Genomic DNA, 15146 nt, shown 5'->3' with positions numbered 1-15146 from the left:
AAATATAACTTGACTTGTTGCTGCAAAAGGCACATTTGTAAAACGCCACCGATTTAGCGCTTCGGGTCAAAATAGCAAAGAGGTCCCTGGATTAAAAAAGTGGTATATTTGCTTGGCAGAAGCTTGCGCGCCTCGTGTAGCGCAGTATTTCCCAGGGATACTGCTGCAGGGCCGCTCGGTTTAAGAACGCGTTGATGCGGTGCACCCCAGGGGTTCCCCTGCTCCGCAGGGTTTTGCGCCCCCCCGCCTCCCCCCGAGCGCCGTGGGACTGGGGTTAGGAACTGGCCACAGGCCTGGGTCGCCAGTCCCACCCCCTGTCGCCAGTCCCACCTGAGCGGCTCCGAGCAGCCTGTGAGCCATGGAACAGCAGGGAAGAGCGAGCGTTCTCCTGCTGCCGTGTGGAAGCGGCTTCTCTCTCCAGACCTACGCATGTTATTCCGGAGCTGGAATGTTATTCCCGCTCCCTTCCCTTTCCTCCCCCTCTCCAGGGCGCTGCTCCACTGGGCGCAGAGTTTTAGAGGGTTAGGAAAGGAACGGGATGCAAACAACAGCAGCAGCAGCTTCAGAGGAGAATTTGGGAAAAAAATCACCCTAACGCCCAGTGAAGCTCCCCTTTCCCTTTGACAAAGTGTGTGCGCGGACCAGCGGCTCTCCCCAAATGCAGGGCGAGGGCTTTAACCCTCTGAGGCCGGGGGAACCACTAATGCACTTCGCACGAGCACTTACTTGCTACAGCAGCAGCAAATGAAGTCCCCTCTCCTGTCGGAGTCGGGGCAATGAAAATTAAAGGCGATTCAGCAGGGACAATCTGGGAAGGCAGAACAGGAGGCACAGGACCTGGAAACCCCCCCCCCCCCCTGTGAAGAAGCAGGATATGGATGGTTTTCAACAGCAAATGATGTTTGATTTTTCCCTTTATTTCATTTAAACAAACTCCTTTTCGGTTTGGGTGCCAGGAGTGCAACAGGGAGTAATTGTCATTTTCTTTTGTAAGTAGCTGAGCTATGCAGAAGTGCAACCTGCCTGTCCTTGTTCTGCACAGTTTATATGCACACTTAAAAAACAACTCTCTTAACCGCTCAAAAACTTTTCAATTCATCAGGCCCTTTGCCCTTCCAGAACTCCTCTGAAGTTCCACAACTGTCACTGCAAGGAAACTTCATGTAAGCTGCACAATTTTTGAATTGTTCTATGTTTAAAACACATCACTCTGTTAAATTAAGCACAGACATTTAGTGTCAATGGGCACTTAAGTTAACTTCTTTCCACTCCTCCTTCTGATATTGCTCTTTCAGAATTCCTAGGGATCCCATCCATATGAAGAGTCATACATGTTCTCTGAAAACAAACACTGTGGTATTTTTTATAGAAACAGCAAATTTTGAGAAAACCTTGTCTGATTCTGTCAAACTCTCATCAAAGGCATGGGAATATAGGTGTTTGTTTATAGAACACTGCCATGGGCTCATATAAAAGCAGGGTATCAAATACAAGCATTCAGAAATAGCTCATTTGTTTTTACAAGAAAAAAACTAGGTGACAGTTTGAATGATTTGAAATACTGAAAACATCTTTTAATTTTAGAATTCTATACAAACTTGGATAGATACAGACACGGTCATGACAAAATGTGTTCTTATTGCCTGCAAAATTTCACATAGAAATAGAAACACTGATGGCAAGCTTACTGACATCCAACGTGATGAGATATCCTTAAACTTGCAAGATGAATGTAGGGAAACAGAAGACACAACATTCGTAAGTAGTCTATGTGCATTTTGTAGTCCCTGGAGTCTTCTTATTTATATACCAAACTCAAAGCACTGTGAACCAAGATTTAAGTTTTTAATGCACATCACACAATAATGAAAAATTAACTACAAAACAAGAAAAAATATGTAAAGTGTAATCCTGAAAATACACTGTTTTTTAACAAGGGCACTGAATTATTCCAAGAATGATTTCCTGTATAATTGTGTATTATGTGAGGCACACATCTTGTTTTCTGCACAAGACATCACTATTTGATGGAGGAATTACAGGAACAAATGGTAACTCTAACAAAAGGTACAGAAACAATCACAAGTGGAACTCAAACTCCATGCCAACATTCTCACAGTTCTAAGCAAAGCTATACACTGAAATATGCTAAAATCATTGTCCTCAAAAAATTCTTGGCACTTTTGCTCCCGATAATTCTGCTTTCAGATTTAAAAAAGTGGAATGAATTACATTTTTGGTACTCAAGTATTGTAAAGCAAAACTATAAATGCAAATACAAGGACAAGTTACAAAACAAACACCTAGTGTTGACCTTCTAGGTGAAATATCTCACTATCATCCTTCTTCTTCATCGCTGTCTTTCATGGTGATACCTTGAAGTCCTCCTCCATCAGTGACTGAGACTGTGGCCTCCTCTACTGTAAGACGGCTGTGAACGGTATCATAGGTTTTACTGTTCAGTGTTCCTTCCAACACACCCTGCAATCTGAAATCTCGGTAGGTTTTCTGTAGCAAGAAGAGGGAACATTCAAAATGCACCATTGGATTTTCCCAAGAAGCCCACGCATAGTCACTGCATAAAGTGTCCAATTATACTATTATTAAAATTGTTTCATTCCTTTTAAGAATACAGGCCTATCATTTTAAGTGGTGCTGGTGCTTTCATTTTTGGGTCAGAGCTCAGAACTTTCTGAAAACTAGGCCCTTTTAAAACATCTCAAGATGACCCCTCCAAAATATAAGGCACCCAAAATCACTAATCACTTTTGAAAATTTGGGCCACAGAACACAACCACCACCAACCATACTGTGTATCCATATAAGCAACTTATTGTCATAATCATCTGCAAACTTGTGCATATGACTCTGTTATACCTGTCAAGTCAGGAGACATGTGAAGTGATAATAAACCACCTTACTAGAAACATTATATAGTTCATGTTATCAAGATGTATTAGCAATTATTTCTTCAAGGTAGTTATCAACTTTTTCCTCTTGTGCATCATTTTGAAAGAAAGATCACTTTTCATGGGTCAGTTCCCTCTCAATACAACAATCCCCTAAATACTCGGTTCCCAAAGACCTTTTCTACACTTTGATCTCTTGCACTGATCCAGCTTTCACTAGTGGTAGTAACCACGGAAGTGGACAGAGGTGTTAACAGCCTGTTGTCTAACTTGGGGTAATTTTTGCAAAACTGCATTAGTGTAGACAATGCTAAATTGTTTCATTCTATGGACACCAGAAAGGGGTCTATTGTCCCCAATTTAAAAACCATTCCTTTAAGGTGGTATGTTTTGTGTTAAGCTTCCATACTTCACTCAGTGCATATTTTGCAGTAACTCTGTAGTCCCCGCATTCATTCAGAGGGAACCTGATAAAGAGTTTTGTGAATGTCTAAACAAACTGGCATCATTCTGTTAAATCAGTCTTAAAAGTACAGCATTCTGAAGCTGAGACATCTACAGTTGTATATTCAATTATGAATTTGGTTACAGCTACTGTTTACCATCCAGCAGAAAATCTCAACACCTGAACTCTTTCCTCATAATTTAATTTCCTTTGCAGTTATCTCTGCATTATAAACCAGGTGTTTATGAAAATACATTTGAAAACAAGTTTTAAGATGAGTTCTGTATCCTGTGATGTAACAGTTTCTATGGTCACTGCTTAAAAAAAGAAAAAGCCAGAGTAAATGCTCACTTAAATTGCAAATCATCTACATAGCCTTCCTTTTGTTCACTTCTCAAGGTTTTGTTTCCCTGATGCATAGATTTGCCATGACACAGCAGAGGCTACTGTTTCATTTGACTTTCTGTGTTCCTCTAAGGAGGAACCACATTATTCAGTGATGATGTCTAAAAGCAGGCAGGCAGCACTGCAGCAGTGAAAATCCAACACACATACTCTGCCATGTTTTCTGGTAGCACTGGTTTGGGCTTACAATGTGCATGGAAAAGGCTATAAGAGAAGAGGACCAGGGAAGGTCTAAAGCCCCACAATTTCTTACTACTTTGTCTACTTTAACTACTGCCTGTTAATTTCCTATATGGATCCATTTTGCAGACTTTTTTCCCTATCCCATCGATTCTGCCCCCAGTCCATCCAAAACACAGCTATCAAGTTTTTCATTCTTCCAATGCTCTGACTAAATTACTCCTACTGATTCTCGATCCAGATTTAATATTTTTGCATTCATATTATATGCCTATTGAATAATCTGCTGTAGATGCACTGACATTTCAGTGCAATAAAATCAACAATAAAGTAACTATAACTCAGGGTAACCAAAGCAATCCCAATCAGGAACCTATCTTTCCAGGGAACCCCTCCTTAACCAACTCCCTTAGACTAATCCTGGATTAACTGATGAGGTCTGCAGCCTTCCATGATCATCACAGTTGTTTCTCTGTTGGATCAAAGAGGGAGTAAGTTCCAGAGCTGAAGGCCTTCTACTGAGATGGCTCTGTTCTCAGCCCCAAAATGAACATATCCGTTTGATCATCTCAGTTGATTTCAACTGCTGCGCGCGCACACACACACACACACACACACACACACACACACACTTTATATCAAAACCAAAACCCTGAATTGCATTGAATTGGTAGCCACTGCACTCAACAGAACATAGGTATAGTGTGCTCCCCGAAGGAAATCCTTTAAGTCAGTGCCACTTTAAGCTGTGTTCTGAACCATACTGAGATCAAAGTTCTACTCATCACTTTCAAATCTCTCCAGAACTTCATCACTGCTCATATCTCTTTCATCTCTACTTATGACCCTTCCCACTTCATGCACTCTAGGCTTCCTTTCCAATCACTTGATTTATGTCCCACATCCACTATAGCCTTCTTTCATGACACCCTTCATGCCTGATATTGCTTGTGCAAGTACAAAGCTCAGAAATATCCATTTTAATTAAAAATGTTAACCTATGCCCTAAGTCCCCACATTTTAGAGTTTATGGGTTACCTTGTGGATTTTTATATTGTGGGTTTGAGCAAAGTGGGTGCACTTTTCCTTTAAACGAGAAAACAAGTATGAGACAACAAACAGAAAATGCTGTAGTCTCTGGATACAGTCACTTACTATATTTCACTAAGGAAATACAGTAGGATTTTCACACTTTTTCAGAATTCTCCTTTTACATGACTTTTAAGGATTGATTTTGCAATCATTATCCAGACAAATCTCCCATTGATTTTAGAGGAACTTTTACCTCATTATAGACTTCAGTATCAGCCCCATTGATATAGTCTCAATTCAATGTAGTGGCCTTCCGTGGTGCAACTGCTGTTATTGCTAAAGCAGTTACACATCTAAAGCATCTCATGATAATTTGGCAGTTTAAGTATTTTTTAGTATTTCTCCTAAGGTAGCCTCTGCTGGCCAGCTGGGGAAAGAATATTCCTTATCCTTCAGACTACATTTTTCCTCTCTGTGTGCATGTTCATGTGCTCTATTGTTCTTGCCATGAATTTAGCACACTGAGGCAGAGATCTGGCATACCTCACTTAGTGTACAGCTCTGTGCAAACGGATGGTACTGTATAAATAAAACAATAAAAATAATTTTGTAACATGAAGTAATTGTCACTTAATCTCATTTATATCCTGAGGTATCACTAGTGTCCAAGTAACAGCCTTTTTTCTTGAATTCCAAGATTTGATTTCTTTCCAAGAAAAAAGCCTTTTCATTTACTTAAATCCAGTTTCTTTCCTTTTAAATTTCCATGAGTGTCCCTGGGTTTTGTTGCTGTTTAGCTCAAACCCATCTTTTTAAAGACTTTGTGATTATTTTTTAGGTACTTATAAAATACAACAAGGTTTCCTCTTGGTATCTTTTCCAAAGTGTATAAGATTAAACTCTCATTCTTATGATGGTAGTTCAGAGCCTTTGAACAACTTATATAGCTCTTTCTGGACCTTCTCCAGAATTTGTATATACAGATGGATGTAAAGTGATGCAGATGAGATTTTAGGACCTTTTCTACACTAGAGACCATAGACATTTAAACCAACTTTGGAACCCTCTCTCACATCCCCATAACACTCCGCATGTCCAGCCACAAAGTTGCTACCAGTTTTGCATGGGTGTTCACTGCACTTCCTCTAAGCAAGGGTAACCACTGTGTCACTCTGTAGTTTTAATGTAGACAACAGTACTGGCATAGTTGGTCCTGCCATCTACTGACTCACAGTGCACCAGTCACTCCTTAAGTGTCCATTTAGGTAAATCTTTTGGACTCTATGGACTTGGGGTCAATTTTTCCAGAAGCTCCACACTTGTATCATTTTGCCTTTAGCTCTCACTGTGTGCACTTCTTGTACTCCATGAGTACTTTAGCCCTGGAGGAGAGCAGGTGATGTTTCCACTGTTGTCCTTCCTTGAGAAAAACTTTGAATTCCACAAGGGGGCTCTCATTGGAGTCACCACTCACAGTGTGTCTTGATTATGCTGTCACCAGCCAGTGGCCTGAAAGGAAATTGGTTCCATTGAAACCATAGCACAGGACCTGGCTCTAAGATGGCAAAGCTAAACTTGGATGGCCTGTTGGGCTGACGCTGGTGTAAGCATGGCAACATCTGCCATAGTGAATCATTTTTCCACTTTATAATGAAAATTCCAAATGTAACTCTAGTGTCCAAGAGATCAATTTCCCCATATGTTACAGCCATGATTTTAACTGTACAACATGGTAATTTGGGGAAAAGGTTATCACTGAGATCAAGAAGTTCTTATTGGACCTTTGTATGGATAACAAGAACATTCAGAACTACAATAGTAAGGATTAAAAAAGTTTGGAAAGAGACACAAATTCCTCTGACTCAGGGCAAAAACCAGTTACTCACTGATGGGGGGTTAGAAAGAAACTTTCCACGAGGTCAGGTTATCCAATAATTGTATAATGCAGGATATCTGCACTTTCTTTTGAAGCATTTGGCACTAGCCACAGTCAGTGATAGGACACTGGACTGGAGAGACCACTGATCTCATTCAATATGGTAATTCCTTTGTTCCTAATTCTACTGGTGCTCTATCTGGCCTAAGAAAAATTAGGAAATTCTACCCAATACTTGTACAGTGTTCTCCAGGCTGAACCTAATACATCACAATATATAATGAAATAGAAAAAAATAATTAAAAAATAGTTACCATCCACTTTCTTGAGGGCAGGAGGGGTAAGTGTACTATTGTAATTGTCAAGATAAAAATAGCAGTTTTCAGTAATACAACCACTAACACTTTGTAAGGTGTATAGAGTGAAGTCCCTATACAAATTGCTCCAGTCTGTTCCAGGTAAGGATTTGTAATTGAGATGGTAGACATAATGCAGTCAACATACTTGTTCACTGTAACTGATTGTTTGATTCCTCTGTAGTGAGGTTACAATGGACAGTAACTACTCATTCAGGGAAAGGTGTTCACTGCAACTGAATGCAATAACTCTCTGTCTAAGCAGCAGGAAAAAGAGGACAGGGCTCTTTTAAGCATCCGTACTGCATCTGGGTTATGAGGGAGAGGAGGAGAAGGACAGACTCATCTGAGTGGAGCCAAGGGGGAAACAGGAAGAGGCTGGGCCAGGGAGAGTCACTGACTCACAATGTGCACCAGGGGAAGGGGAGGGTATTAATACCCCTAATGCATTCCAGAAGGCTCTCTCTCAATCGCTGATCAGTAGGATCTACCTTCCCACCCAGGGGATCAGAGTAGAACCAGATTTTATGATCTTCTGTGAGCTTGCCCTAGTGCCTTTTTTCATTTGGGGCTGGCAAGGAATTTTTCCCTCACTGTCAGATTGGCTGAAGGGAAGTGAGTTTTTTCCACCTTCCCCATAGCAGGTGAGGGGTAAGGTAGGTAATGAGGGTAGGTCTAGAATCACAATTTAGTAGGTAGTAGGTGTGGCAGGTGTCCAATGCAGGTACTTATTACAGAGGGGATATGATTCCCTGACAGCCAGGACCTGGAAGTGGGTTTAGGGCAGTGGTGGGCAACCTGTGGCCCATTAGGGTAATCCGCTGGCGGGCTGCTGAACAGTTTGTTTACATTTGCATGGCTGCCCGCAGCTCCCAGTGGCCGCGGTTCACCGTTCCCGGCCAATGGGAGCTGCGGGAAGCGGCGGCCAGCATGTCCCTGCAGGTTGCCCACCACTGATTTAGGTGGAGGCATCCCCTACAGAAGTTGGTAAAAGTAGGGTTGGAGCTCCTAATATGTGGTTCATCAGGGAGACAACCCCATCTTTTTTCCAGCTCCCTTTAACTCCATCAGATGAGGGGACGGTGGTGGGAAGGGGCTGAGATCAGGTTCAGATGGAGGAGGCCTGAGGGCAGTGCTTCCAAATAGGTGGAAATGGTTAAGGAAAGAAAGATGACCTGCATTGTACCATTTATTACCAACTAGTTAAGTGAATAAAGTGGCCCAATTAAATCACATTCATTGCCTCTTGTCTTTCTTCCTGCAAATCAAGATAAGCATTTTTAAACATACTTCCCCCCTCCCCACACACACACAGGTAACCAAAGGGGGATGAAACCCTGATAAAAAGTAGCAATTTGCTTCACTATATATGTCTGGATTTGCACAATGACCCATGTTTATCTATAGTAGTTTATTTTCTGTTAACTATCCCTCACTTTTCTCTCTAATGCCATTTTGTAATCTAATTCAAATATATTTTTGTTTACCTTCACTATCTTGATGAGAGTCTTCAGCTGGTAGATGTGAAGCTGAAGGTCTAATCTATCAGCCAGCCACATACATATGACTTTCATGGAGCTGCTGTACCATTGCTAGAAAGAAGGGTGAAAAAACAAAACAAAAAAAACAACAACTCTGAAGTATTCGTTTAATATATTTAGTAATGAGAAGTAATGACCATAGACCAGCACTTGAAGTCATCAGTGATATAATTTTCTGTTAAGAGAATTGCATGTGTTTCTAGGAAATCAACTAACTTAACCTATACTCATGGGCATAATTTAGGGGTGGACAGGGGGCGTTGCCCCCCCCAAACTACAAGTCTCGGTTAGGGGCCGAATTTGCCCTCCCAGGCACAACCTTATTGGTCTGACTGGAGCTGCCCCCCACCACCCTCCAAAAAAAAAATATAGAAGTCAAACTACGCCTATTCCTGGACTGTTTTACATTAATTAGCACTCACTACGCTGTCTTTGAGTTTTAACAAATTCATGTGAAATAGTGTTTTGCACTTTGCTATCTGTCAGTAAGAATGAGTATTAAACACACATATGGAAGAACTGACTGCTGAAACAGTAGGGGAAAATGCAGTAAGATTAGCTTTAAAGAAAGATTTTGCTGTGCTTCAGGTTTTCCATACCAAACAAGAAAACAACATCTAATGTAGAATAAGGGCATCTAACAATGAGCCAAAAATCCTGAAGTCCTTATTCTGTTTTTACTCACTCCTGACTTTGGGAAATCACCCCAAAGTCAATGGGAATTTTACTTCAGTAAAACCAGAAACAGACAATAAAAGAAGTAAGCTTTTCAGGATTTTGCCTTCCAGTTGTTACTAACTATATTACAAGATATTTCTTTTTTCCTTTTGCATGCTAGGCATGTGTGTAAACATTTTCACTCAAAGCTTTATGAATGGATATTGCAAAAATAATCTTACTGCACTTGGTGCTCATTTTATCATAAAAATAATGTCCAGCTCAAATATATGAGTGGTCAAGAAGATACAGCACCAAGTTGCATTAAAATTAACTAAAGTTAACAGAGTTTTTACAAGATGTTGTAGCAATTTTACTCTCTCTCTCTCTCTCACTCATGTAAACTACTAATCAGATGTCATTCAGTCAAAGTATAAAAAAGGAAGGGGCTTGTTTCGTTTTAGGAATAAGAAATTACACTTTGAGAGAGTTCATTTCTCATCCTTATTTATAGTCTCTCTCCCACAGGGAGGAGGCTTAAATCCTTTCCTGTTGTAATTTCCTGTCCCCTTACAACATACACAGATATGTAAAGAAGAGAAACATGGTGTGTTTATGTTTTAAAATGTAGCATACGATACAAGGTGCATATATTAACAAAGTTCGCAGGATGGCTACTGTATGCAGCTTTAGCACTCTCTGAATATTGCAAGCCCAATTAAAAATATATTGAAAGATCTAACACAATGTGGTTTCTGGATATCATCTAACTAATGACAAAAGTAGCACTCTTTATACCAAAAATGCCAGCCTTGTGGAACAAGCTTTTTATACATATATTGGCTATATATTTAAATACTTTTTCTTTATAGTAAATAAAATAAATCTAGACTCAGAAGTGATTAGTAATTCGCTTTAAGAAATGTTTGTAATGATTAAAAGTAAGATTTTCATATAATATTGACTTGTATTTATTAAGGTTGCTTTAACAATTTTGTTTAATATGTGTAAAAGGTATTTTAATTACATATCACAGGAAATAAATTAATATTACTTTTTTCAAATGTATTCCTATTAATTTATTATTATATTGAACTGAACAAACACACTGAATAAAATGCATGTGGCTATACAAATCTCATAAAATGAAGTAACTTGATTTGTTTAATATTATGTAGGGTTGATTTGATATCCATGGAACAATGCTCCGGATCACTGAAAGACATTCCTTAATAGAATTTCTTTTCTTTTATTAGTCACACACTTATTTTAGGGTTTTCATTACAATTACTTCACATTTTTTTTGAAATAATGGATAATGGGGTCTTATTCAAGTAAAGGCTGATACAGGATGATTGTCATGTACTATAACAAATAGCATATATGTGAATTCACTTGCTGGACTCTGCTGACATGATAAACTTGAAATGTCATATAGCCATGCATTCTCTCTGGATCCTCTACTGTTCTTTGAAACAAGATGGACCTAATCTATCCTCTTGTTGCTTAGGTGCTACACATCTTAATGTTGCATGGGGAGAGATACAGAACATGATTCTGGCAATGAATTTTCAAGAAATGAATATTATTCCATGAGAAAAAACCTGCATAACATGAGCTACAATTTACTTCTGCTAAGGGGGTTGTGTTGAAATAATTGGTAAGGAATGAATGAGCAAGCTGCAGATACTGTGATAAATGAGTTGTAGAAGGAAAACAGAACAGAACCTGTCTCATTCTCTCAAAATGTGTGTATTTTCAAAAAATCCAGATATGTAAATCAAAACTGCCATAGAATGCAAATTTGTTACATCACCCCACTAAGACAGACACATTAAAATCGCAGCCAAGAAACTAAAATCACTGCTTCATATTAGTCCAGTTAAATTTGGAGACTAAAGAATAAATGCTGCTCAGGCAATATTTGAAAGGCAAATAAAAATTAACTTTGTCCCTCCATTGTATAAGTAGGATTATCAATACACCAGGGCAAAAAAGCATTTTTATAATTATTAACAGAAAAATGGTAAAATGTTAAAATCAAAATCATTGAAATTCTTAGCTTAGTTTTAACAAGTTAACCACATACAGGAAAATCATACAGTTAAATTACCATTAAACAGTATTATCTGATATTATGTATCAAAACACATTAAGAAAACATTTAAAAAGCACTATATGGAAAATGACATTCAAATTTTGAAGCCAGAATGGTCACAGAATTTTTACAAGAAACACAGCTAGTGTATTTTCAGGGTCTCTCTCCTCCCGCCCCGCCAGTAGCATTGCTAGAAAGAATACCAGTTACTTTCTAGCCTTTAATACACAGACTTTGGGCATTTAAGGAATTTCCTCTAGCCTATCTAAGATGAATGTTTCCCTGTTTCTGTTTTTTAAAATGGTGTTTAAAAAAAAGCACAGTGCTACAAACTCAGAGGGAGTTGGAAAGCAGGCCACGCATTTTGACCATCATTAGTATAGTTTACTGGCAGAGTATACACCCAACGTGTCATTTGGAAGATCTGTTGCAAACTCACTTGTAACCTTTAGCAGTCAGATAATGGCCTTTAGCTTTCAAAGTTTTAAAATAAAAACAGTTCTTTTTTAACTGGTAAAAATGCACTTTCCCCCTTCTAACAATGATACTGGAAGGGCAGTAAGACTCTTGTAGATGTCAATGATACAGTATTAGTGGCTTATTCTTTGCTGTGGTCTATGCAGGCATAAAGCAGTAAGTGAATATTATATATTTTTTCACATCAGTGCATGACAGCAGCCAACCACTTTAAGAAAAAATATGTTATTTTTTTCTTATTCATGGTTCATCCAGCTCCTGTAAGGGCATGCATTACTCACTTCAATTTTCCAGAGATATCTCTTTTAAAGTAAAAATAAGAGAAAAGGAAAGGCTAGGGTTGACTCTGTGAGACCCCTGTATTTATTCACACTTATTGTGCATGACTGTAGACTGGTAAATCATATTAGCAGCCTGTCTCCCCATCAAGCTGCTACTTGCTTTCCAGCCCTGGGAAGGTTCAACAAATCAACAGGAGCACGGAAAACAGAACATCAGTCTAATCTAGTGTTTAAGGTGAAGTTTTCAAACCCAATCTAAGAAGATCTTTAGAGCAAGCAACAAGCTGAAGGGCTCAGAAGGTGGTATTGACAATGAAAGAGTGTTGAAATATTGAGAAGCGCAGCACTTGTGCATTTTTAATAACAAGAGGGTCAACAAGGACACAACTCCCTCAGTGCCAATAGTTGCCACTGACTATGGAAATTGCCACACCAGGGCTATAAATGCTCTCAGTTCATCAGCTTTCTTAAACAGTTCATCAGCTTTCTTAAACACCCTAAACCCCCTCAGTGGACCTTTAGTCTTGAATTAACAAACCAAAGCAATGAAAGAGGGTGCAGCTTGAATGGCTGGCATTGATCCCCAACTGTGTTCAGCACTGCTACAGGCACTGAAAAACTCTCTCCATTGTCAATAGAAATTGACAAACCTCCTCTCCTAAATAGTACAGCTGAGCCAGGCTGGATCCATGCAGCTGTAAAGGGCTCCACTCTCAGGGCCCAGGAGCACTCACAATAGAACAAGCATGAGCTCTTTGTCAGCCCCAGACTCTGCAATTTTCTAACAAGGATTAAAGTTGTTTCTCGGCAGTGCTGGTGAAAAGAGATTTAGCAACATACCGTGCTTTCTTCATGCAAGTTAAAGAGAAGTAGTTAAGGAATTTCATTATTCTGTTGACTATTGGAAATACAAAACAAATATATTAAATATTCACAATCCTTTTTCTTGCCTAATCTATAATGTTTTGAGAATGATTCAATTAAATATAACACTTATCTTCTGAAAGCAAGCACTTCAGATTTATTTTTGAAGTTTTATAAAAAGGTGCAGCTGTTTGCCACCTGGAATGAGGACTCAATACATACTAATACACAATGCCTTAGACCTTCTAGGTCTGATATTCCTAAATCTGAATCACAAGACCCCATAGGGTTTCTATATCTTGGCTATTCCTGGCAAATGGGCACTGTCAAGAATGCTGCTTTTGATGAAGATGAGAGAAAAAAAAATTGTAACATTTTGTGGAAACAAAGCCGTAATATTTTTTCTACTGAAGTGTTTAGCTTCTTATTGATTAGGAATTGGTGCTGTACAAACAATGATAGGTTTTTACCTCCTCCAGCTATGCTTGTCTCAATAGGAACAATAGCAGAGATTATACTTTCCACTGGAAAGATTGTATGTCAAGACAGTGAAAGCTAAACTGTCAGTGTAAAATAGTTGAGTGTTTAGAATACTATACCACCTGTATCAAAATGTATTATTGTTTAGATGCGTAGCACTAATGGTATGCTAGGTGCTTTAACACTTCAGAAAAAAAGTTAAATCAAAAGAATAATGAAGTTAGGTTTAAAAAATGCAAGTTATAAAAAAAATAAATAGAGACATTAAATAATATGGACATTTTCAATAGACAAAAAGATCTGTTTAGTTACCTAATGTTTCAATCATTCTATATTTCCCCAGCTATAAAATAGGGATAACGATATTGACCTACTTTGTAGAGGGCTTTGAGATCTACTGATGAAACTGCTATACAAGACCTAAGTATTATTACTTTTATTGTATCTTTAAGGACACTTTTTGGGCTTAGGAATTATGGCAAATGTTTTCTTATTTGGGTGCTTAAGTTAGACACCTAACTCCATATGCATTCATCTAGATAAGGGGACGGGTTCCCAGAGTTACTGAGCACTCAATTCCCATTGTTTTCAATGAATGTTGTAGATGCTCGTCACCTCTGAAAAATCAGGCCAATTATCTTGGTGACTGCAAACAGATTGAGATGCCTAATTTTATGTATCAAGGTCTGAACATTTCGGTCTGTTAATTTTTTCAAAATCTGATGTCACAAGTTCTGTTTGCCAAAAGCTGGAAATGGGTGACAAGGAATAGAACCCTTAAACAGTGAAGTGGCCTATTAACTGGGAACAATCTGCTATTGCTTATGTTGCATTTTGAGTGTCAATAGCTTTCCTTAACTTGTAAAGCTACATTGTAACTACAGATAATTTAATTTATATTTCTAAGGTCTTCAGTCAGGTGCCACAACATCATTTCTATTAACTAAAACACATTTGCTCTAATGCAAAAGCACATCCATATGACACTTAGCTCCCCACTTCATTGCACAAATATTGAAGAATGATAAATATGAAGTTATGCAAGTCTGGGCTTGATCCCACAGCCCTTCCTCAGACAAAACTATTGGCTTCAGTGAGAGTAGTTCCTAAGGGACGATTGCAGGTTTGTGTTTCACGGGCCATGTCCCAACTTTATGTTGCAGCTGTGTTGGATTATGAAGTTAAGCACTGGAACAGGTTACCTCCAGAGGCTGTGGAATCCTCACTACTGGAGGTTTCTAAGAACAGGTTAGACAAACACCTGTCAGGGATGGTCTAGGTATACTTGGTCCTGCCTCAGACCAAGAGGATGGACTGGACAACCTCTTGAGAACCTTCCAGCCCTATGTTTCTATGATTCAATGTATGGTCTCTCCTCAGCAGCCTAACTGATCTTGGAGACAGGTGAACCTGGTGAAGAAGGGTTAATGGTCTCCATGAGACCTTGGAACAGACTGCGGGAACTGGACAGTTCAAGCATATGAGCTTCATCTTCTCTGAGCGGCTTCTGCAGATCCTGCCCCTCTCACCTTCCTGATTACTGCA

At 39.1% G+C, this 15146-nt stretch overlaps 1 protein-coding gene across 26 annotated transcripts in view; it reads right to left on the bottom strand.

Annotated features, from left to right (window-relative positions):
* Positions 1-1561: 1561 nt before the first annotated feature.
* The window catches only part of CADPS2 (calcium dependent secretion activator 2), a 570146-nt gene continuing 556561 nt past the window's right edge, over positions 1562-15146 (bottom strand). For 21 of the 26 annotated variants that reach the window (XM_034768267.1, XM_034768287.1, XM_034768239.1 and 18 more), the window contains 2 exons: positions 8691-8795; positions 1562-2508 (listed from right to left, as the gene is read on the bottom strand). In XM_034768267.1, coding sequence (XP_034624158.1) covers positions 2338-2508; positions 8691-8795 — 276 coding nt within the window. In that variant the 3' untranslated portion in view covers positions 1562-2337. Of the gene's footprint in view, positions 2509-8690; positions 8796-15146 lie in introns of those variants that run through there. The other 5 variants (XM_034768363.1, XM_034768304.1, XM_034768359.1 and 2 more) reach the window with 2 other exon arrangements.

The sequence above is a fragment of the Trachemys scripta genome, chromosome 1, assembly GCF_013100865.1.
Source record: "Trachemys scripta elegans isolate TJP31775 chromosome 1, CAS_Tse_1.0, whole genome shotgun sequence".
Taxonomy (NCBI): Eukaryota; Metazoa; Chordata; order Testudines; family Emydidae; genus Trachemys; species Trachemys scripta.
This window is presented reverse-complemented; position numbering and strand designations above follow the sequence as displayed.